General features: G+C 41.4%; 1 protein-coding gene across 1 annotated transcript in view; it reads left to right on the top strand.

The window, feature by feature from the left end:
- The window catches only part of PARP9 (poly(ADP-ribose) polymerase family member 9), a 35930-nt gene that overhangs the window by 7434 nt on the left and 6045 nt on the right, over positions 1 to 22451 (top strand). Inside the window, exons 5-10 of the mRNA XM_059391064.1 lie at positions 988 to 1212; positions 2334 to 2552; positions 5608 to 5668; positions 10063 to 10443; positions 16137 to 16273; positions 16909 to 17083. Coding sequence (XP_059247047.1) covers positions 988 to 1212; positions 2334 to 2552; positions 5608 to 5668; positions 10063 to 10443; positions 16137 to 16273; positions 16909 to 17083 — 1198 coding nt within the window. The remainder of the gene's footprint in view (positions 1 to 987; positions 1213 to 2333; positions 2553 to 5607; positions 5669 to 10062; positions 10444 to 16136; positions 16274 to 16908; positions 17084 to 22451) is intronic.

Genomic DNA, 22451 nt, shown 5'->3' with positions numbered 1-22451 from the left:
TCATTAATACACCACTTTAAAATTAAGGTGGAAACATCCTAGTTGAATAACTTACCCTTTAACTAAACTTTCATTATATTTCTTTGTTGCCAGCAACATTGAGAACCTTAAAATTTTTCGAGGGTGCCAGTCCTCCCAAACTGGAAATTCTGATTGCACTTTCGAAGTGAAGCATTCATTAACGTCCATTAAAAGTACCTGGGTTGCCCTCAAAGGGACCCAAAGCAATCAGGATGACTTAGGGATATTTGAGCATGGGGCAGAAGCAAAAGGAGACCTTCTCCTGTAGCCCAGGCCCGAGGACTAACTAGGAGGCAATACTACTGAAAACACAGCCCATGTGTATGCAGTCTATTTCCAAAGGGACAGATGAAGAACTGGTAAAAGTGGTTGCCCTCCAGACAAGTGAGTGCTTGGAGTATCCAAGGAACTCACCAAGAGGGAGGCCTATTTCCACTGAAGACTTTTTTGTCTCATTTGTATTTTCTTTGACCATGTACTGCATTTTTTTTTTAAAGAAAAGCATTAGGAGGTAGAAATTTCCCAAGAAATTTTATTTCCACTCTCTTTAAACCAAACAGAAAATCCACACAGAAATAGCAAAAAGTGATAGCACTGGGGGAGGGGATAAAACCGTGTATTGATGATGGTTTAAACAAATCACAAGGAATGCCCAGAATCTTGGAATATGGAGGATATAAAGCAGCAAGAGGCTGACAGACATTTACAGTCAGAACTGTCTTATCCACACACTTTGCCTAATTTCTGAATAGGACAAATGACTCATGGCAATCAAATGAAATTATGAGTTTCTGTCCACCGCTAAATGATAACCTTGTGCAAAACAAAGACACAAACAAAAGATGTCTTGTGAATTTATGATCTTCAAAAGTATTTTTCAAAGCTCCTCAGCAAACTAAAGATTGAAGAAAAAGTAATTTAACAATGGATCCTCTGGTTTTTTTTGTTTTTGTTTTTCCTCTTCAGACGGATGTAATTGTTAATTCTGTAAATCCGCTCTGTGGTTTGGGATTTGGAGCTGTGTCAATATCAATTCTACAACAAGCAGGAAATGAAATGGAATTGGAATTTAAAGAAAAAATTACTGAAATACTAGAGTCTCAGTTGGTACTGGTCACAAGAGGATTTCAGTTGTCCTGTCAGTACGTATACCATGTGTTGTGGGATTTAGGACACCACAAACTGACTGAGGTAAGTTCAACATGAGTTTATCTTTATGTAGCCCCATAGACTACATAGTCTTTGTTGAATTTCATTATGTCATTACATTTATGAAAATTTGATGAGTGAGATAGTCCTCATTTTCTACCATTCTGAAATACAGGAAAAGCATTATTGTCACAAGTTATCTTAAGAAATTGAATTTTAAATATTACCTAACTCATGTCTAAATTTTAAGCAAGAGTACTGCAAACAGACCTGGAAAGAGTAGGTTCCCTCAGTCCACACATCTGTTCACCTTACCCCTCTGTGACCCTGTTGGCCTTTCCCTAAATGGACCTGGAATTCAGCCTCTCTGTATTTCCCTGCATCAGTTAAGTGCCAGGGGCACCTGGGACTTCCCTTCCAGTACTGCTCCAGGTAAATCTGTCACCTGTGGTGTCTTCCCACCAATGCCTGCGGTAGAGATTGACAGATTGGCTTTCTGGCCAACTCTTCACCCAAGACACATAAAATATACACATTAAAGAGTTGGGGGACCCATTCAAATGTGGAGAGAGGGAAAGAGTCTCCTTCCCTGCCTTTGTTTATCTTTAGTTTGTCACCATTTCTGGGCCTTCTTTGACTAAAAGCCCTCTAGTCCCAAACTGGCCCTCCAGTCACTCTCTGCCCCCCAGTTTTCCAAGGCCCGTCCACAGACAACTTTTCTGTACTTCAGTTTGGATGTTGAAATGTTGATGTAAAGTTTAAATCTGCCAAATACATTAGCACTTCTTGAGAAGAAATGACATATCTTAAAGATGTTGGATAAAACTGCTTACTTATTTTTCCCTCTGTCTCCTTTGTTAAACTCCTGAGAGCTCTTTGTTTCAACCTGGAAGCAGCAGGTAAATGGGAATAAACTGATGGTTGGCTCATAGTCCCAGGGAGATGAACAAGGCTATATAAACTGGGAGAAATCATGGCACCCAAACAGACCCCTCAGTGACTTGTGTTTCTCATCATCTAACCATGTGGCTGTCATGGGCTCTCTAAGGAGGCATAACCATGACCCTAAGGGGGAATAGAGGTGGGCATTGTAAGATGTGGGCAGGATCGAGAGGTGAAGGAAATTTTATTTTGACTCAAAGGCTGATCTGTTTTTCTTACAGATACTGAGAATTGCAATGAAGGAATGTTTGGAGAAATGCCTTGAACTAAATAAAACTTCTATTTCCTTTCCTGCCCTTGGGACTGGAAACTTTGGTATAAGGAAGAGTGTAGCAGCCGAGATTATGTTTGATGAAGTTTTAACTTTTGCCAAATGCCATTTGAAAAAGCAATTAACTGTAAAGTTTGTGATCTTTCCAGAAGAACTGGACACCTACGTGGTAAGATAGTATTTTAGAAATGTCCCATTCAGGGACGCCTGGGTGGTTCAGTTGGTGGAGTCACTGCCTTCAGCTCAGGTCATGATCCCAGGGTCCTCGGATCAAGTCCCGCATCAGGCTCCTTGCTTGGCAGGGAGCCTGCTTCCCTCTCTGCCTCTGCCTGCTTGCGTGCGCTCGCTCTCTCTCTCTCTCTCTTTGACAAATACATAAATAAATAAATAAAATCTTAAAAAAAAAAAAAAGAAAGGTGGCATTCTGTTACCTATCCATCTTTAAAAAAAAAAAAAAGGAAATGAATGTCCCATTTATTCATTCATGCATTCCATAACATCTGTGTAATATCTCCAATGTAAGACATGAGCTAAGCACTGGACAGCACGGTATTGTTCTAACTTGGTGAATTTATTGTTTTTTTAATTGCTCACCTCTGACCTAGTGAAGAATGTCATTAAAGCAGCCACGTTACCCTGCTCCCTACATTCTGTCTTTTCCTTTGTTGGCCTTTATTCTCCCCTCTGCTCCTCAAAGATAAGCAACCTTCCCATTTCAGTGTGGGCGTCCTCTGCTCCTCTGTCTTCTCTCCTGCTCTGAGAGCACAAGTATTCTGACAATTTCTGCAAAGTCCTGTCTTCTGAGCCACCTTCAGACCCATACACTTAATCCTGTCTCATTTCCACTTGGTTATCCCATTGTCGTCTTAAAGCCAACATATTTAAAACAAATTCTTTGTCTTCTCCTCTCCGATTGATCAACTTCTTGGGGCAAGTTAATATACTTTTCCGTGCTTCAGTTTCTTCATCTTTAAAGCGGGATAGTAGGGAAGCTTGGCTGGTTCAGTCAATAGAGTATAAAACTCTTGATGTCAGGGTCATGAGTTCGGCCCCACTTTGAGCATAGAGCTTATTTGGGGGAAAAAAAAAAGTAGAATAAAGTGAGGATAATAACTACCATCTTATGGAGCTGTCGTGAGCATTAAATGAGTTAATACACATAAAAACACTTAGAACAGTACCAGGCATGCAGGGAAGCCCTCCATGAGGGCTAGCTGTTGCATCAGCTGTAATGAATTGTAATTCACAGAGTGCTGACCTAAAGAGGAAACCAAGTGACCTGTTTGTTATCTTTTCTTCCAAATTAGATTATTAATTATTTCACAGCAGAGGTATCTTTGACTACTTTTGCCATGTCCCCAGTACTGTCCCCAAATTCAGTCTATTGTTTAACTTCTCTGTGGGTGACCCCAGAGGGAGGTCAGTTGTGGTCTTATACAAAAACCAGTGTGTAGGGGCATGTGTCCGTGTGTCTGAATGCAGAGATCTGTGTGTCCATCTGCTTTAGTTTTCACTTCATCTCAGCTTTTTGCTTTAGAGTGGGCAGATTAAGTTGAGTTTCTAACATGTGAAAAGGTCCAGCATAATTAGTATATTGTGCTTTATCAAGTCCAGCAGGAGGTGGTCCCCCGTAGAAGGCACTGCTGACATCTGTCACTGTTATAACAAAGGCTGCTGTGGCCTTCCAGGCCATTCCAGGAGGCTGTCCCGTCTAGAGAGAAGGGGGCGCAAGTCTGCTTCCCAAACCCGAAATCGCAGGCATGTGACCTAAGAAGCAGAGATCACCGTGGGGCCTCTGATCTTCCTGGGAAAGGCTGGTGTGGGGCAGAGGGGTCCACGTCCCCTCACGCCTCTGTGATGCTGGGCTTATATTGTTCTTCCATTAACGTACCATCTCTGGGCTTTATGCTCACTTAACTGGCACTTCGAGAAGGAACTTGTCCTGATGTTAAGGAAGAATTAAAAAGGAAATGAAATAAGATACAGTGACTTAAAACAAATTTTCAAGACAGGTTTCTGATTCTGCCAGTAGCAACATCCAAGTGCTAGCACAGCCTCTCAGGCGTGGGTCCAGGTATTGGGTATAAAAAGCCTTGCTCGGTGCCTGGCAGAAAGAGTGGTTCTGAACAATAGTCCTCTGACTGCTTACTCTTCCACCCTGCAGCCTGTCTCCAGGTGGGTGGTTGCCATTTTCTCTCTCCCGACAAGAAAATGAACTTATTCTTGTTCCAGCTTGCTCTTTCCTGGAACAAGTATTAAGGTTCTTTTTCCTTTTGCTGCTTGACTAGGCACAAGGAAGTTTGTAGCATTTGCTGATATTCATTGCTGACATTTCTGAAGATGGAGTTGGGAAGAGATGCCCACAGTGAGCTCTCATTAGCCCATGTCAGCCAGCTCCAGGACACCAGGGTGTCTCACCCACAGACTTATAAGCCAGTTACCCCATAAAGTAGCTCACCTTCCAGACACAGGGAATCATCCAGTCTTGCAAATGAAGTTCTCCCTGAAGCAGAGCTCGATCGATCAATCGATCGGCGGGCCCAGGTAGGTGCTTCGGGCACATTCCAGAACAGCTCAGGAAAGACCATCTTCCTACAAGGGGAATGAACTGCATGTAGAAAAGAAGGTTCATTCTCTTCAATATACAAACAAAAATGTACGTGGTAGTTCAAAAAACATAGAAAGATCAACCACAATCTGAGGGCTCCCCTAAGCAATGATAATAAAAACAGCTGCCGTGTGTTGCATCAACCAGGCCCTGGGCTAAGGTGAAGCTGCAGAACAATCCTCTCCAAATGAATTTCCATTTTATTAGCTAAAAGAGCACCTGCCTAGTTCTCCAGTGAAGTGTCCACAGACTTGGTTCAGTGCCTCACAGGCAATAACCAGAGCATTAATGTTTATGGAATGAATGAATGATTATATTTTGCCTTGGGATATACATATATATTCTCTTTATTTTAAGACCAGATTTCGGTTTTCTGTCTGGTTTTTCTATACTTGTTTCCCCTAGGTGTTCTAATAGATCGTGGTACTACACGATTTGGTGCTGTGATCACTGTTTCTTAGGACTTTCCAAAAGGCTGCTATAGATTTGTGGTAATGAGGATGGAGACTGACAGAGTGGATGAGGCCAGGTGTGGTTTGTGCAGGTAGGAAGAGAGATTTTGAGGACTATGGCCAAAAGCCCCACTTATGACTCTGCTCTGTTTTGCTTCTTATAGGCTTTCAGCACTGAAATGGAAAAGACTAAATTCAAGCTACGTGGTTTCAGTAACTACAATGGTGAGTAAGAAATTCCCGGGTCTAAAAGTAGAGTCCATGGGACGCCTGGGTGGCTCAGTCAGTTAAGCCACTGCCTTTGGCTCAGGTCATGATCCCAGGGTCTTGGGATCGAGTCCTGCATCGGGCTCCTTGTCCAGCAGGGAGCCTGCTTTTCTCTCTGCCTCTGATTGCTTGTGCTCTCTCTCTGACAAATAAATAAATAAAATCTTTAAAAATTAAAAAAAAAAATAGAAGTAGAGTCTGCTCACCAGAAGCTCATCCTCTTCATCATCTTAACTAATAGAAGGGACAAAAGGAAGAACTAAGCCCAGTATATTTTCTCCTGTTTGGATACTAACCGGCTTGGCATCTGAACATCATTCTGGTTTTGCCTAGTCCAGTTTCATGATATGAATAGAGAGAGGCTAAGCTGCAGTGGGTAATTCACAGTGTGGTTATTTACTTCACAAATAGCTCTCTATAATTTTTCCCTAAGAAAAGTTCTGTCCTTCATAAGATGACTGAGCCAGTTACTCTTTCTGCTCTGAATGGGGTCACATCTAAATAGTCATTTTAGAAAACATCTCAGTCATACCAGATAATAATAAATGGATTCACCTGATGCTACTCAAACCTGAGAATCACTAGGATCATAATAGAAACTTTAAACAAATAAACAAACAAAAATATGTATGGCCCCCAACCCTACATATTCTGACTCAGGACCTTTGGATCTGGGCCAAGCATGTGTATTTTTCAGTAGCTCCTAGTCAGTTTTGCTGCTGAACTAGGTTTGGGGATCCCTGGACTTAACTAACCATGGCGGATGTTGGAGAAAGATGAACTGTGTCATGTAACTCCTTTCCTTTAGTGGAGTTGGAGTTGATGGGGTTGGAATTGCTTCATGACAACCAGGATGCGTACTTGTGAAGTGGTCTTTTGATCTACAGTAGTGTATAAATGTCAAGAACACTAGACATTCAGTGAGGAATAGAAACTGTTGGGGTATTTCCCACTAGGGTCACAATGATTTGCTTATACCCTTTAACAGAACAGTTCACTTATAGATGGGCTATGGTCCAGCAGTGCTGGAAACAAAGGAGGGGTTACTTGGAGAGAGCTGTGGTCTGTCACTTTGCCTCTTATGAACCTCTTTATTTATCTGTAAAATGATGATAAAGACAGACTTTTGTAAGCATAAATAGAGATTATGTATGTAAAAATGTTCTGTTGCAAAGCATTGAATGAAGGCCAAAGAATAATGAGTGAGAGGATGGACAAACAACCCAGGGGAGAAACTGCCTGGACAAACTACCCAGAAGAGGCAGAAAGTCCTACTGACCTAAAAAGATCGAGAGTGGCTTCCTGGTCAAGTGGGTCTAAATTGGGCTTTATTGAGGATGGCAGATTTTCAGTGGCTCGAGCTGCTGCGGTGGGGCACCCAATGTGAAGAAAATGCCTAGAAGCAAACAAAAGCAGTGCATGTGGGGGGAATCACACTGAACCAAGGGAAGGTAGACCGGAGTTTTAGGCGAGGCTAATATGGAAAACGAACATACAAATGTCTCTGTTTTTAGTCCAAATAATAGGGCCATGTGTTACCATTTACTTCGGTCGTTTTAAAGGACATCTGTAAAGGAATTATAATTATAGCGCAGGACAATAATTGACCTTAATGATGGTTAATGGTGATGATCTCAGATTATCAAGGAAAAGCTGAACTATTTAGGAAGGCAGGGAAATGTGTTTTCATTAGAAATATTTAACTAATAAACTAAGTAATCTAACTCATAAATATTTAACTAAGGTATTTGGTGCTAGAAGTGTATCCCCTAGTGATCTGAAAAATTAGTTTCCCAGAAGAACAATTTTTCCCCCCAGTAATGATGGGTAAATGAAGTATCACCATGTATTGCTTCTCTTTTCTCCTAAAAAGTAATATAAACTCCCAGGGAGAAAAAGGGTTAAAAAATGAACAAATAAACAAAATCCCTGTGTCTCCAGTTTAAGAACTTTTATCACTTCATTGTCCAAAACATTGGCTTTTTTTTTTTTTTTTTTTTAAACTCGGACCCTCTTCCTTCTGTCTCTCTCCTGGTACTGTTTCAGAGTTCCTGGTACCACTCAACTATTCCAGAGGGGAAAAGATGCTAATTACCACTACTAACCTCAGATCATTTATGGGGAGGCAGAATTATGTGAGTGCTAGAGTCAGACTGCCCATACCTAGTAGCTCCACGGCTCCTACTAGCTAGGCCTTTAACCATGGGCAAGTTACTTAATAACTTTATTTTTTTTTTAAAGATTTTATTTATTTATTTATTTGACAGAGAGAGATCACAAGTAGACAGAGAGGCAGGCAGAGAGAGAGAGAGAGAGGGAAGCAGGCTCCCTGCTGAGCAGAGAGCCCGATGTGGGACTCGATCCCAGGACCCTGAGATCATGACCTGAGCCAAAGGCAGTGGCTTAACCCACTGAGCCACCCAGGTGCCCCTACTTAATAACTTTAAATAAGTTTCTTCATTTGTAAGATGAGGCTGTTATTAGTACTTATAAGGTTGTGAGGAGTGAACAGAATAATTTTTGTGAAGCATTTAGAAATGCCTAGAACATAGTAGGTGCTCAATTTACTTTTCCCCTTATGTTATGTATCCCCATATTCTTGTGTTTTTGAGATTCATCCAAATAGCTAAAGTTCACTCCTTTTCATTGCTTTAATAATATTCCAATGCTGAAGGACATTTGGGTCATTTCCAGTGGGTTTTGCTGTTACAAAGGAGAAGGTGAATTTTCTTGTATATATCTCCTGATGCACACATACAAAAATTTTTTACAGAACATAATTATGGGAGTAGTTGTTCCAGTTTTACACCCATCATAAATATATACAGAAGTTCTAGTTCCTCTGTATCCTCCCCAACACTTAATATTGTTAGACTTATTTTTTGCCGATCTGTTGGATAATTTTTCATATCCCTGATTGTCAATGAAGATGAGCATCTCTTCACACATATCTGGGCCATTTGTATTTCCTTTTCTATGAAATCTTTTGTCCAGCTGAGAATCTTGTCTATCAAGAAAAAGGTTCTTCCTTTTTCTTGATAATTCGAGAGAATTCTTTATATATTCTGGATACTGCTTCACCTATGAATTTCCTCAGCTAGTTCCCACAATTTCTTTCTTTCTTTCTTTCTTTTTTTTTTTTTTTTTAATTTCAGTTGAGAGTTACCCTAATCCATCAGAGATTCTAATTCTTTATATATATCTTTGCTCCTTATACACATGGGTGGGTTGGAATCAAGTTCCATGGCCTGTTCTGCTGGGATATACCATGTCAAGTAGTAGAAGCTGCTAAGCTGCAAATTCTGTGGAGATGTAAATTGTCCTGTTACATACAGATATGAAATCAAAAGGAATCCCAGGTAATGAGGTTATGGCTATTTATTCTTTTCATTAAACTTGGATAATTTTCTAATTTTTCCAAAATAAATGTATTATTTTTATAATCAGAAGTACGTATTTTTCAAAAGGAATTTTTGCCCTTTAAGCTCTATGGCTTTCAGAGATGTTTGATTTCAAACTCGATAGTAGTCTCAGTCAGCGGGACACAAAGGCATACCTCATTTTATTGTACTTTGTTTTATTGTGCTTCACAGATACCACTGGGTTTTTTTGTATTGTTTTGTTTTTCCAAATTGAAGGCTTGTGGCAACCCCGCATCAACCAAGCCAACTAGTGCCATTTTACCAACAGCCTTTGCTCACTTCATGTCTCTATATCACATTTTGATGATTCTTGGAATATTTCAAACTTCTTCATTATTACTGTATTTGTTATGGTGATCTGTGTTCAGTAATTATGACTCATGGAAAGTTCAGATGATAGCTTTTTTTTTTTTTTAAGCAACAGAGTGTTTTTAAATTAAGGCAGGTACATTGGTTTTTAGACATATTGTTATTGCTCCCCTAGTAGACCACAGTATAGTGTAGACACAAATTTTATATGCACTAGGAAACCAAGACATGCATTTGACTTGCTTTATTGCAACAGTCACTTGATTGCGGTGGTCTGCAACCCGACCTGCATCTCTGAGGCATGCCTATAATCATTGGTTAACATCCATGGTGATATCACAAGGTGAGCTCATCCATGAACTGACACATGCAACATAGCAGGGGCGAGGCATGATAACACCAACCCCTCACAGGCTAAACTCTGCTCTCAAGGAGACTGTAAACCATACATTTAGATTTCCTTCATATCTGACACGGCAATCAGAGCTAGACACTTAATTGAAGCTGCTGCCGCTGGCAATGGTCATAATGTCCTCGGGACAAACATTGGCCTTGGTGTTTTGTTCAGCCCTGGTTTAAAACCCACCTGCCTTCTGTGGATGTTTATGATAGTCTTTTCAGTCCCCCAGTTGGCCAGAGAGGAGAAAAGAGAAAATGGGCTCCAAGCTAAGTCTCCTGCCATCAGTCTGATGGGATCCAACCTGGAAAAGATGAAGGAGGCCCAAGCGTGGATCCAAAGGATACTGACCCCCCAGGACCACCATATCATTGAGAATAATCTTATCCTCTACCTTGGGAAAAAAGAACATGACAGTTTGACTCGGCTTCAGAATACCTTGAGGGTCTCTATCTCAGAGATTATCAGTCTGGAAAAGGCAACTTTAGAGATTAAAGGAGCCCAAGCTGACGTCATTGAGGCTGTTATGAACATTGAACATATGTTGTGTGAAGTTCAAGAGGAAGTGGCAAGAAAAAAGGAACTAGCCCTTTGGAGCTTGTCAGGTGAGTGACTTTAAGTTGAAAAGTCAGCTCTTGCAAACTACTCCTTATGGGTGTGAGGACGTCTGTATGCATGTGGGTCAGAGATAGCATGGAAAAGAGAGCAGACCACGTTGCTTCTGTGTTAAGCCGTAACCTTTTATAACCGTTTTTTGGCTGTCTTTCTACCAGCAAGGTTAATTAGTAAATGAAAACACACACACACACACACACACTCACATGCACCCATGTGATTGGATTTACTTACGATGATGTGGATTGCCTAAGAGGCAATTAAATAGAAAGCCTCCACCTACACAAGCCCAGGCTCTGGGGGAAATTGTACATCTCTAATTCCACAAATGGAGCGTTTGAACATAGACACGTTCCACTTGATCAATTCATTTCTTTGAGTTTTATTGCATTTATGTATTTATTGCTGGCAGCATTAGGAATCTTGAAATTACTTTGAGCTCTCTCATCACAGTAAATTATTCATTCACAGTGTGAAGTACACTCAAGTATCTCCCATTCAGTGGGGCAAAAATCATCACAATGACTGGGAATTTGGGTCTGGAGAAGTCTTTTCAACATAGCCCTAGAGCTAACTAGGAAAATTACACTGTTGCAAATGTCAGCTTGGGAAACAGAAGCTTCTTTCATTTATTTACTTGACTAATGTATCCATGATATGTGTCAAGCATGTGATGGGTGCTGGGGATACACTGATAAGGTGGACGTTGTTTCCACTGAAAATCTAATTGAGGATACTGAGCAGGTTATCTATGAAAGAGGGTGAAAATGCTCTGTGGGAGCACCTCGGACAGGCACTGTGATGTTGCAATTTAGAATATTTCTTCATTCATATGATCCAAACATATTTGTTATATATATTTGGTCTTCCTCCACATTCCTGGCTTACAGCTATCAAACCCTGTGGATTTCCTAAGTGTGGAGAGTGATAAAGTTGTCTTTTGTTACATTGAGGAGGTGACTTTGGAAAGCACCTAAGGATGGGGACTGGTCACCAGGAAACTCGACCTGTGATTGGAGGATTTGGGTATCCTCCAGTGCAACCTCTGGGGAGGGGGCTGGAGGTTGAATCAGTTGCCAGTGGCCAATGATTTAGTCAGCTATGACTAGGTAACAGACCTCCATAAAAATCCAGAAGGACAGGTTCAGAGAGCTTTCAGGTTGGTGAGCATGTGGAGAGCTAGAGAGTGTGATTTGCTGGGAGAGAAAACAGAAACTCCACACCTTTTCCCCATTCCTTCCCTGCCTTATTCATCTTTTCTGTCTGGTTGTTCCTGAGTAATATACCTGTATAACAAACCAGTAATCTGGTGAGTAAAATGTTCCTCTGAGTTCTGTGAGCCGCTCTAGCAAATAAATTGAACCCGAGGAGGAGATCATGGGATCCTCTGAAGTATAGTCAGCCAGTCAAAAGTACAGGTAACAACCTGAACTTGCAACCAGTGTCTGAAATCCAAGGAGAAGTTCATTGGAACTTTCAGTTTGTAGCTAGTCAGCCAGAAGCACAGGTAATAATCTGGTTTTTGACTGGTGTCTGAAGTGTGTGTATGTGTGTGTGTGTGTGTGTGAGAGAGAGAGAGAGAGAGCGAGCAGTCCTGTAGGACTGCACTCTTAACCTGAGAAAATCTGATTCTATCCTTGGGTAGATAGTAGCAGAATGGCTTGGTTGCATACATGAGAAACCCTCCTACTTACACAGACATTGGAACTAGGTCTCAGAATACCAGTTTAGACACCTAACCCAGACTTGGGAGGTCAAGGGGAGCCTTCTCAGAAGAGGAGTCATAAATGGAGAATGAAGAATAGAAAGAAATTAGTAAGGTAAAGATACTTTCAAGCAATCAGACCATGGCAGGGTCTAGATTAGGAAAGACTTAATAAATTCTATGAGAGTTCAGAGTTTTTCTTGAAACAAGGGAGAGCCTTAAAAGATTTTAGCAAAGATAAGGTCATTTTCACTGTAATGTTCATGGGTTTGGTACAAAAATTCAGATGCAAATTTTCAAAGACACCTCATTTTCACCTTGTGTTTATAAAAATAATTCAGGCAGACATGGTCAAAGTGAGTGGGAGTTTACAGTAAGTAAAAGCATGGGCAAAAATAATACATAAGAGGGGTACCTGGGTGACTCAAAAAAAAAAAAAACAGTAAAAAAAATGGACAGGTCACCTGGGTGGCTCAGTGGGTTAAAGCCTCTGCCTTTGGCTCAGGTCATGATCTCAGGGTCCTGGGATAGAGTCCTGCTTTGGGCTCCCTGCTCAGCAGGGAGCCTGCTTCCTCCTCTCTCTCTCTGCCTGTCTCTCTGCCTACTTGTGATCTCTGTCTGTCAAATAAATAAATAAAACCCTTTTAAAAAAATGGTCTCTCTCTCTTTCTCTCTCTCTCTCACACACACACACATTCTCTCAATCAAATAAATAAAAAATATTTTTAAAAAATTAAAAACATTGAACATAAAGAAATAGAATTCAAAAGTAATACACAAGAATGAGACCAAAGATATGATTTCTACTTAGCTTTTGAAAGGTAATGACTATGGATATTTAAACTGACACAAGAGTACACTTCCCAAGAGAACAAGAGACAAAGAAACACTGTTCTATAAAGCTTGTGGCATTGCTTTAAACTAACTGCATTCATAGGGTTGACCTATTATCCCAGCTATTGACAGTTAGTCCTGTTAAGTCCCTGGTTCTGCTGCAAGATAGCACTTTTGATAGTTGATGACTAAGCATATAATTCCACAGCTGTGTTTCAGAGGCTCCTACACACTCTCTCTCAACCAGATTGGGACCTTAGTTAACAAAATTAATACATTTTCTTTTTTCTTCTTTTTTTTAAATTTAATTTAATTTTTTCAGTGTTCCAAGATTCATTGTTTATGCATCACACCCAGTGCTCCATATAATACGTGCCCTCCTTAATACCTACCACCAGGCTCACCCAACCTCCCATTCTTCTCTCCTCCAAAACCCTCAATTTGTTTCTCAGAGTCCACAGTCTCTCATGATTCGTCTCCCCCTCCAATTTCCCCCAAATCACTTTTCCTTTCCTTCTCCCAATATGTTATTTCTTATGCTCCACAAGTAAGTGAAACCATATGATAATTGACTTTCTCTGTTTGACTTATTTCACTCAGCATAATCTCCTCCAGTCCCGTTCATGTTGATACAAAAGTTGGGTATTCATCTTTCTGATGGAGGCATAATATTCCACAGTATATATGGACCATTTCTTCTTTATACGTTCGTTTGTTGTAGGGCATATTGGCCCTTTCCACAGTTTGGTGACTGTGGCCATTGCTGCTATGAATATTGGGGTACAGATGGCTATTCTTTTCACTACATCTGTATCTTTGGGGACCCAGTAGTACAATTGCAGGGTCATAGGTTAGCTCTATTTTTAAATCCTTAAGGAATCTCCACACTGTTTTCCAAAGTGGCTGCACCAACTTACATTCCCACCAACAGTGTAAGAGGGTTCCCCTTTCTCCACATCCTCTCCAACACTTGTTGTTTCTTGTCTTGTTAATTTTGGCCATTCTAACTGGTGTGAGGTATTATCTCAATGTGGTTTTGATTTGAATTTGCCTGATGGCTAATGATGATGAACATATTCTCATGTGTCTGTTAGCCATTTGTTTGTCTTCTTTGGAGAAGTGTTCTGTTCATGTCTTCTGCCCATTTTTTGATGTGATTATCTGTTTTGTGAGTGTTGAGTTTGGGTTCTTTATAGATCTTGATATCAGCCCTTTGTCTGTAGTGTCATTTGTGAATATCTTCTCCCATTCTGTGGGTTGCCTCTTTGTTTTGTTGACTGTTTCCTTTGCTGTGCAGAAGCTTTTGATCTTGATGAAGTCCCCAAAGTTCATATTTGCTTTTGTTTCTTTTGCCTTTGGAGACACATCTTGAAAGAAGTTGCTGTGGCTAATGTCGAAGAGCTTACAGCCTATGCTCTCCTCTAGGATTTTGATACATTCGTGCCTCATGTTGAGATCTTTTGTAAAACGGATACATTTTCAGTGAGTTATTACTACAAGGAATGTCAGCTATCCAGCAGAGCGATAAAATTTAAATACGGAAGTTAGGCGTTTCCTCTTCCATGCTGCTATTGTAATCCTTCCTGGGGAGCACTTCTGACAGCAGGAGTTTGTGGATCTTTGAGTCTGCAGTGCTCAACCCAGGTGCCCAACCCAGTGCCAGCAGGTGATAGGAGCTCAGCGAATGGTTGCTGAACTCAAGTGAGCTGAACTCTATTACTATACCTTATATATGTCGGCTCTTGCTCTTGAGATTTAATTTATAATCTCCTCCTTTGAAATTTCCTGGCTCTGAAATTTCTCTGCTATGGAATTTTGTTCCCCCTGCTTTCCAGATTTACAGCTTGGCCCCTCTAGTGAATTTCTTTGGATTTATCATCTGCTTTCTGTGGTTAGATTGAGCACATTCAATTAAATAATGTGCTGGGAATTATGTCATTTTTGTTTACTTGGGTTTAAGTCAAACTGAAAATAAACTGAGGGGTGCCTGGGTGGCTCCGTAGGTTTATCCAGTGCTGCATCAGTCTCCCTCTGCCCTTCCCCCCTGCTCATGTGAGCATGCTCTCTCTCCCCCAAATAAATAAAATCTTAAAAAAAAAAAGAAAAAAGAAAAGAAACTGAAAGAAAAGAAGTCTTTTTGGGGTTTTCTGTTTGTTCACATGTATGTATATTTATTCCAACAAGCAGTTGGTGGGCAGTAACAGGTTGTCCCTTGAATTTAAAAAGGAAGGTAGGAAAGTTAAGGAAGAAGGAAGAAAGGAAGGAAGGGAGGAAAGAGAGAACATAAACTCTTAATCTCCAAAGTTTGCTTTTTGTGGTTGGGTGCATGTGAGTGATGTATGTACCAAATATTCTGCCTTTCCACTTGCAGAGAGCACTGGTGAAAGCCAGGTTTATATTAGCTGTGTGATATCAGCCAAGTCACTTAACTTCTCTGAGTTTTTTTTTTTTTTAAGATTTTATTTATTTATTTGACAGACAGAGATCACAAGTAGGCAGAGAGGCAGGCAGAGAGAGAGGAGGAAGCAGGCTCCCTGCTGAGCAGAGCTCAATCCCAGGACCCTGGGATCATGACCTAAGCGGAAGGCAGAGGCTTTAACCCACTGAGCCACCAGGCGCCCCTTCTCCGAGTTTTAATTTTGTTTTTTGTCAAGGTGTGTGTTAGTTATTTCAGTGGCAGTGTTGTAATAGTCAAATGAAGTTGAGATATGAAATCTTTTTGAAAATCTTTACGTTTTATATAAATGTCATACTATTTTTCATCATTCCTTAATGTTTTACTCTGTCTGTGTATTTTTGTTGATGAGCATCCTGGCCAGAAATATAAGCATTTCCTATTAGCAACATACTTATACATTATCTTACAACATCGATGGGGGAAATATATACTAATGCTCTTTTTTCTCTCACCCCCTCAGGCTCGTGATCTAAATCACGTGAGGACAAATTTATTAACCCCCTCTTCTATCCCATGCCTTCTTGTTATACTGTATTCTCCTTTCATGTCCTAAACATATAAGGCATACAATTTAAACTGGCTAATCCGTTTCTTTAAATTTCTTTAATTTGTTTTATTAAATTTCTTTACAAGTCTTTTTCCTCTCACAGAGCACTGAAACAAAGTTTTATGTTATTCATTTTTAGGGCAGTGGACTAATTGGCAACCCCCAAACCAGGATGAAATGAAAAAGAATACGTTTCTGAAATGCCTAAAGCTTTCAACGGAGGAAATTCAGGCTCAGAAGAAACAGTTTGAGAGCTGTGGTTTGCAGGTTATAAAGGTATACGTAATTGAGGGAAGGATTCTACTTGTCTTGCTATTATTTGTTTCTGTAACTGAGAGAAAAATTCAGCTGCTGAGGACTCTATGCCAGCTGCTCATTGACCTGGACCCGGAGAATTAAGACTGAAAGTAGGGCAGGGGTGGGCAGACACAAAGTGTATAGTTGGAATCAGGAGGTAGGAATGATGGCAGGAGGTACAGAAGCACCCATCAAGCCTCAGGGCAAACTTGTCTGCCTATCTCGAAGCAGTATGAAAAAAAAAAATAGAATAGCATTTATTATACTGTATTATAATTGTTCACCTATTTTTTTTACCTCTTGTTAAACCATGTGCTTTTAAGAAGGCAAAGACTGTCTACACAGTTAACCCTTTCATTAGGTAGGGATTCACTCAGTGAATTTTTATTACATGGATTTATCAAAGAAGGGACAGGGAATTTTGAAGAGCCAGAAGTCAAAGTAGGAGAGGGGTGGGAGCCAGGAGGACTCTTAAAACACTTTATATGAAAAGCAAGTTGCATGCCTAGAATACACACAGCCTTTCTCTTGGAAGCAGACTATCAAGCAAAAAACATAGCGCTTCTCACTTTTTTTCCCAGTTTTTTTTCAGTTTTTCATATCTTGGGTCATAGGTGGAGAAAATAGACAATGAGGTTCTCATGGCTGTCTTCCAAAAAAAGAAGAAAATGATGGGAGAGAGAACACAGGGGAAGCCTGTGAGCCACAGGCTGTTTCAGCAAATTCCTTACCAGTTCTGCGAAGCCGTAAGCAGAGTTGGCTTTCAAAGAATGTACTCGGCGCCCTGCGGTAGGTGTCAGCTCCTCATCTTCGGGGTCTCTGTATGTGGGGAATGGTGAGCAGACCCCAGCAGATGACTCACCATTTGTGGTATTTGTTGCTTTGGTGAGGGGAACCCTTGCAACTGGGATATAGTGATTGAGTCATTTGGAAAGGGTCATATTTTTTGTTTGTTCTTCTTGTTTTGTTGCTGATGGGTTTAATGCTGATGAAAGCTTTTGCGGTAAGATGTACATTTCACTGTTTTTCTCTTTTCTGTGGTTATGTGTTTTATCTGCCTAAGCTTTTTTTTTTTTTTTAATGTGTTTATCTGCTGAAGCTGTTTTTTTTTTCTTAGCTCCACAAAATAATTATTGACACTACCAAACCTCATCCCTTAATTAAAAGGGCATTTTCCTGAGCTTAATAAAGTTGCTCTTTTCTCTTCCATCTTCTTCATTTCCTGTAGTCTGCTAGTGAATGAATTAGATAGCATCTGGCAGGTGAAGTAAACAATCCTTTAAGATCCTTTTCAGCTATGGGAGTTCTACTGTGTGTAGCTTCCACATCTCTTTTCCGTTGTACAACAATACTGCATACTTAATTGCTGTATTGTCCCCTCTGGATCTCTCCAAAGGAGGCAAAGAAGTTTAGTAATAATCATGGAGGATAGTAGCCATACAGCTTGATTTTGCCTGATCATTGATTCTGTTCTTGATTTTTACCTTTCAAAATATGTAGCTTGATCCTTGCTGTAAAGCCAACTCCAGGTCTTGATTTCTAGAAAGCAACGGGTCTGGAAATCATCATCTCTTTGCCCCCAGAGAGAACATAAAAAATACCTGGAGTAAAAACTGAACATAGGAAGTTCCTGGGGGTAAAAAAATTTTAAATGGATCCCTACCAAGAAAAGAAGTCTTTAGCCAGAAGAGTGATATTGGTTAAAGTCTTAAAAATTCACAACTTCGGTTTGCTCCCAAACCCGTCATAACTGGCTGCTTCTCTGCACTCCCCCTCTCCCACCCCTACATAATCTACTCTTACTAAGACCATCACTGTCCTCCTATTTATCAAAAATCCAGTAGTGCCTTTTTTTCAGTCCTGTGGCAGATGCTGCAAATTGCCTGACATTTGCACACATCTTTCTTCCTAAAAGGCACACACATCACCTCCCAAGGAAGACAGCCCCAAAGTCTCATCCTATCTCATCAGCCTCGAGTCCAGAAAGTCCTCTTTTAAAGCTTAAAAGCAAGGTAATTGCCCTAACCCAATCATTATATAATGATAGGAAGAGCAGGAAAACTGCAATAAAAAAACTCCCATTTCTAGGGATGCCTGTGTGGCTCAGAGGGTTGTGTCTACCTTCTGCTCAGGTCATGATCCCAGAGTCCTGGGAGGGAGCTTCACATGCTTCTTCCTCCCCTTTTGCCTACCACTCCCCCTGCTTGTACTCTCTCGCTCTGTCAAAAAATAAATAAGCGCTTTAAAAACAAAACCAAAAACACTCCCATTTCTATAGGGGAGAAGGAAAGTCACTGGTCCATACCACTAATCCCATGTCGCTGGACAGGGATAGTGAAGACTGTATTCCGGGAGTGGACTAACACCGTGGTTTTGTACTCTGGGAAGAATCTTCCCTATGTATTGCCATCTTCGGTCATTTCTGGACCCATTGGGGCCCGTGGCCTATCAGGGGTCCCTGGATTGCCTCAGGGACTAGAATGCTCTCAGGCTACTGACAGCCAGGCTTACAGTTTCTTCAGCAATATAGTTCCTTTAAAACCATAGCACGCATGAAGCCTGTTTACTGCTGGTCAAAGCCCAGTCAAAGGTCTTGTCTCCATCTAGTCTTTAAGCCTCAAGATTCTAGTCTTTTACCTACTGGCCTCGGTGCTCTGTCCACATTCCTAGCTCTTAGCTTAAAGCCACTGCCTGAGGCGATTCAAATAATAGATTCACTGGGGAGATACTGTCCAAAATGGGACTTGAGCCAACATGTCTGGTGAGGGTGGGTAACCAAAGGTGCTTGAGAAACCCAGGAGACATTTGATCACCGCTGAAGTTATTTTGCAACTCTTCTTTTTTAACCTAGTTTTCATTTGTAGTACAAAGGTTCTTGGCTTTATTTATTTATTTCTTTTTTACCCCTGCAAGTTTCCCAGTTATGGGATTCTCGGTCAATTTAGATGGCTAACTATAGGCAAAGTGGGCTTCTACATTTTCTGTCTTGGCTTACATTCCAGCCAGTTCTGATTTCATCTCTTGCTTGCAGGATTTGCCTAAATGTAGCAAGAAGGAGCCTCCATGCTTGCAATGTGTTTTATTGTGTTCATTCATTCATTCTTGAGCACATTCTGTAAGTCAGGCCCTGTGCTCGGTGGGAGGAATACAACAGTAAACACAATAGAGTTCCTGCCCTTATAATTTATAATCTAGTGAGTCCATCTGTTGGGTGTTTTCTGGAGTTCTAAAGGTAGCTTTTTATTTTTCCCAACCCTATGATGTCCCCCTGGGTGATTGCACCTATACCTATAGCTTCAACTCCTACCTCTGATGACTTACAGATTTGTAACTCGAAGCCCCTTCTTCTCTCCTGACCTGCAAGTCCATATCTCCAACTGTCTTTGGAATATTTCTGCCTAGATGTTCCATAATCACCTTGGACTGAACTTTTTCCTTGGCCATACTTTTCCCTAAGAAATAGGTGCTTTTTCCTTACCCCCCCCCCATACCCCCTATCCTGGCTTATACCATCACCATCTATATATGAGGTCTCCTAGCTGGAAACGTTATCTTCTTCCATTCCTCCTTCCTCTTACTCTAGGTTCAGGCAGTCACACAGCCCTGCTGGTTTCCTCTTGAAACATTCTCAGCCCAGCCTCACCTCTCTATTCCTGTTGCCTTTGTTCTTCTTCCCCTGGGCCCAGACGATGACCAGGTCCTTTCTTGCCTCAAAACCACAACCCTTGGGCACCTGGGTGGCTCAGTGGGTTAAGCCGCTGTCTTTGGCTCAGGTCATGATCTCAGGGTCCTGGGATGGAGTCCCGCATCGGGCTCTCTGCTCAGCAGGGAGCCTGCTTCCTCCTCTCTCTCTGCCTACTTGTAATCTCTCTCTGTCAAATAAATAAATAAAATCTTAAAAAAAAAAAAAAAAAACCACAACCCTATCCAACCTATCCTTTTCTCTGCTTCCGGAAATTGTCATGCTAAAAACATACATGCCTGTTTAATATCTACCTACCTAGCTGCCTGCGCGGTAAAACTCCAACCCCACTGGCAGAGCATGTAAGGACCTAGGCTCCCCTGCTCCCCCATCATTTCCCCCCTCATCACTCACTGTGTTCATCCACACGTCAGCCAGGAACTGCTTGGATTTTCCTAAATGTGCTTGATATTTCATGCCTCTATGCCTTTGCATGTGGAATGCCTTCCCCCCTCACCCATTTTTAGCCCTGCAGAGTCCTATTCCTTTTTCCAGACACAGCTGAAATGGCATCTCCTGGTTGACACGTTCCCTCACGCCTGCACCCAGGGAGTGCTCTCTGCTCTGTGCTCCCACATGTCCTACATTCCCATGTTAGCGCATCTGTAACTCCAACGGGTACAAAAATCTATAGTTCCACACAACTCAGCTATGGAGCCTACCTTCCTTATTAGCTCTAAAATGGAATTTTACCTACCTTTCCTGCCCCCATGTCCACAGATGTGGAAAAATCCCATCTTGACTGTTCGAGATGAACTCAGTCATTTTCAGTTTTCTCAGTCCTTTGGGGGTTTAAACTCAGTTCCTGCATGTTTTTTTTTTTTTTTTTTTTCCTCCTTCTTCTCTTCTAAGAGTGTTTTAGAGGGTGGGACAGGCATTGTGGAGAGAATGGTCTGGTTCTCCATCTGTCTGTTCTCTGTCTTCTGATGTCCTCTGCTAGAAAAACCACCCTGGGGTTTGGTCATTAGCGCCCTCCTATGCTTAAATTTATGATGCCCTTTGTTCTCAGTGTCTTCACAGGGCACTCCGGTTTTCATACCAAGGGAGTTCCTTTCTAGGCCATTGTCTGTGCCCCTCCTGCAAAGCGGGAAATGTTTGAGTGTGCACATCCTCCAAGCTGAAATGCAAGGTCTTGTGTGGCAGTCCTCACCTGTTGTGGACATCTTCTCTGGCCATCGCTGCTTTCCATTTAGCAGCCTGGCTAGCTGAGGGGGCTGCACCCAGTAGAGGCAGGCAATGGTTCCTTCTACTCTGGAAGTCCCCTACTCCCTGTTTTTCTGAGATTCTTGTAGTTCTTCCCTATCTTGACTCCTCAGGCTCTCTTGAGGGAGTGGGGCAGTGAAGTGAGTCCCTTCTCAGCGTCCCCAACAGCTCTAGTCATGTCCTCTCTGATTCTTATCTTTACACCAGGTGAAAGGAAGAACTTTTACTTATTTTGAAGTGAGAAAACTATTCTAAGAATATCTTTTATCCTTCTCTCCTGTTACATATGGCATAAACTCCACGCTCTGAATCCTTTAGTTTTTAGACTTCTGGTTCAGAAAACCCTTTTCCTCTCCCAGAAAGCCTTTCAAGGCCATAATCTATGCTTTGATTAAAAATAATTATAGGGGCGCCTGGGTGGCTCAGTGGGTTAAAGCCTCTGCCTTCAGCTCAGGTCATGATCCTGGGATTGAGGGTCCTGGGATCGAGCCGGGGAGCCTACTTCCCTCTCTCTCTCTGTCTGCTTTTCTACCTACTTGTGATCTCTGTCTGTCAAATAAATAAATAAAATCTTTAAAAAAAAAACCCAATAATTATATATGATATCTGGGGTGCCTGGGTGGCTCAGTCAGTTGAGTCTCTGACTCTTGGTTTTGGCTCATCTGACAAGCTTAGGATCCTGGGATCAAGCCCTCCCCCGCCATGATCCTAGGTTCTGTGCTCAGCAGGGAGTCTCCTTCTCTGCCTCTCTCTCCCTCTTCCTCTGCTCCTCCTTCTGCTTGTACTATCTAAAATAAAGTTTTTTTAAAAATTATATAATTGAGGGACACCTGGGTGGCTCAGTTGATTGGACGACTGCCTTCGGCTCAGGTCATGATCCCGGAGTCCCGAGATTGAGTCCCTCATCGGGCTCCCAGCTCCATGGGGAGTCTGCTTCGCTCTCAGACCCTCTCCTCGCTCATGCTCTCTCTTACTATCTCTCTCTCAAATAAATAAATAAAATCTTTTAAAAAAGTTATATAATTGAATGTGTGTGTGTGTGTGTGTATTCAGTTGATTTTGTTATAAGCTTTATCTTTTTTGCCCCAATATAATGAGTAGCAAGAACTCAATGGGTGGAGAAACCAAGAGCAAGACGAAAATTCCAGGAAAGAAATCTTTGATTTTTATCTCAAAATATTTTCTCTTTACATAAAACTGTGCTGTACTTTA

The sequence above is a fragment of the Mustela nigripes genome, chromosome 2 (genome assembly GCF_022355385.1).
Source record: "Mustela nigripes isolate SB6536 chromosome 2, MUSNIG.SB6536, whole genome shotgun sequence".
Taxonomy (NCBI): Eukaryota; Metazoa; Chordata; class Mammalia; order Carnivora; family Mustelidae; genus Mustela; species Mustela nigripes.
Note: the sequence above shows the minus strand (reverse complement) of the source record. Positions and strands in the feature narration are given on the sequence as shown.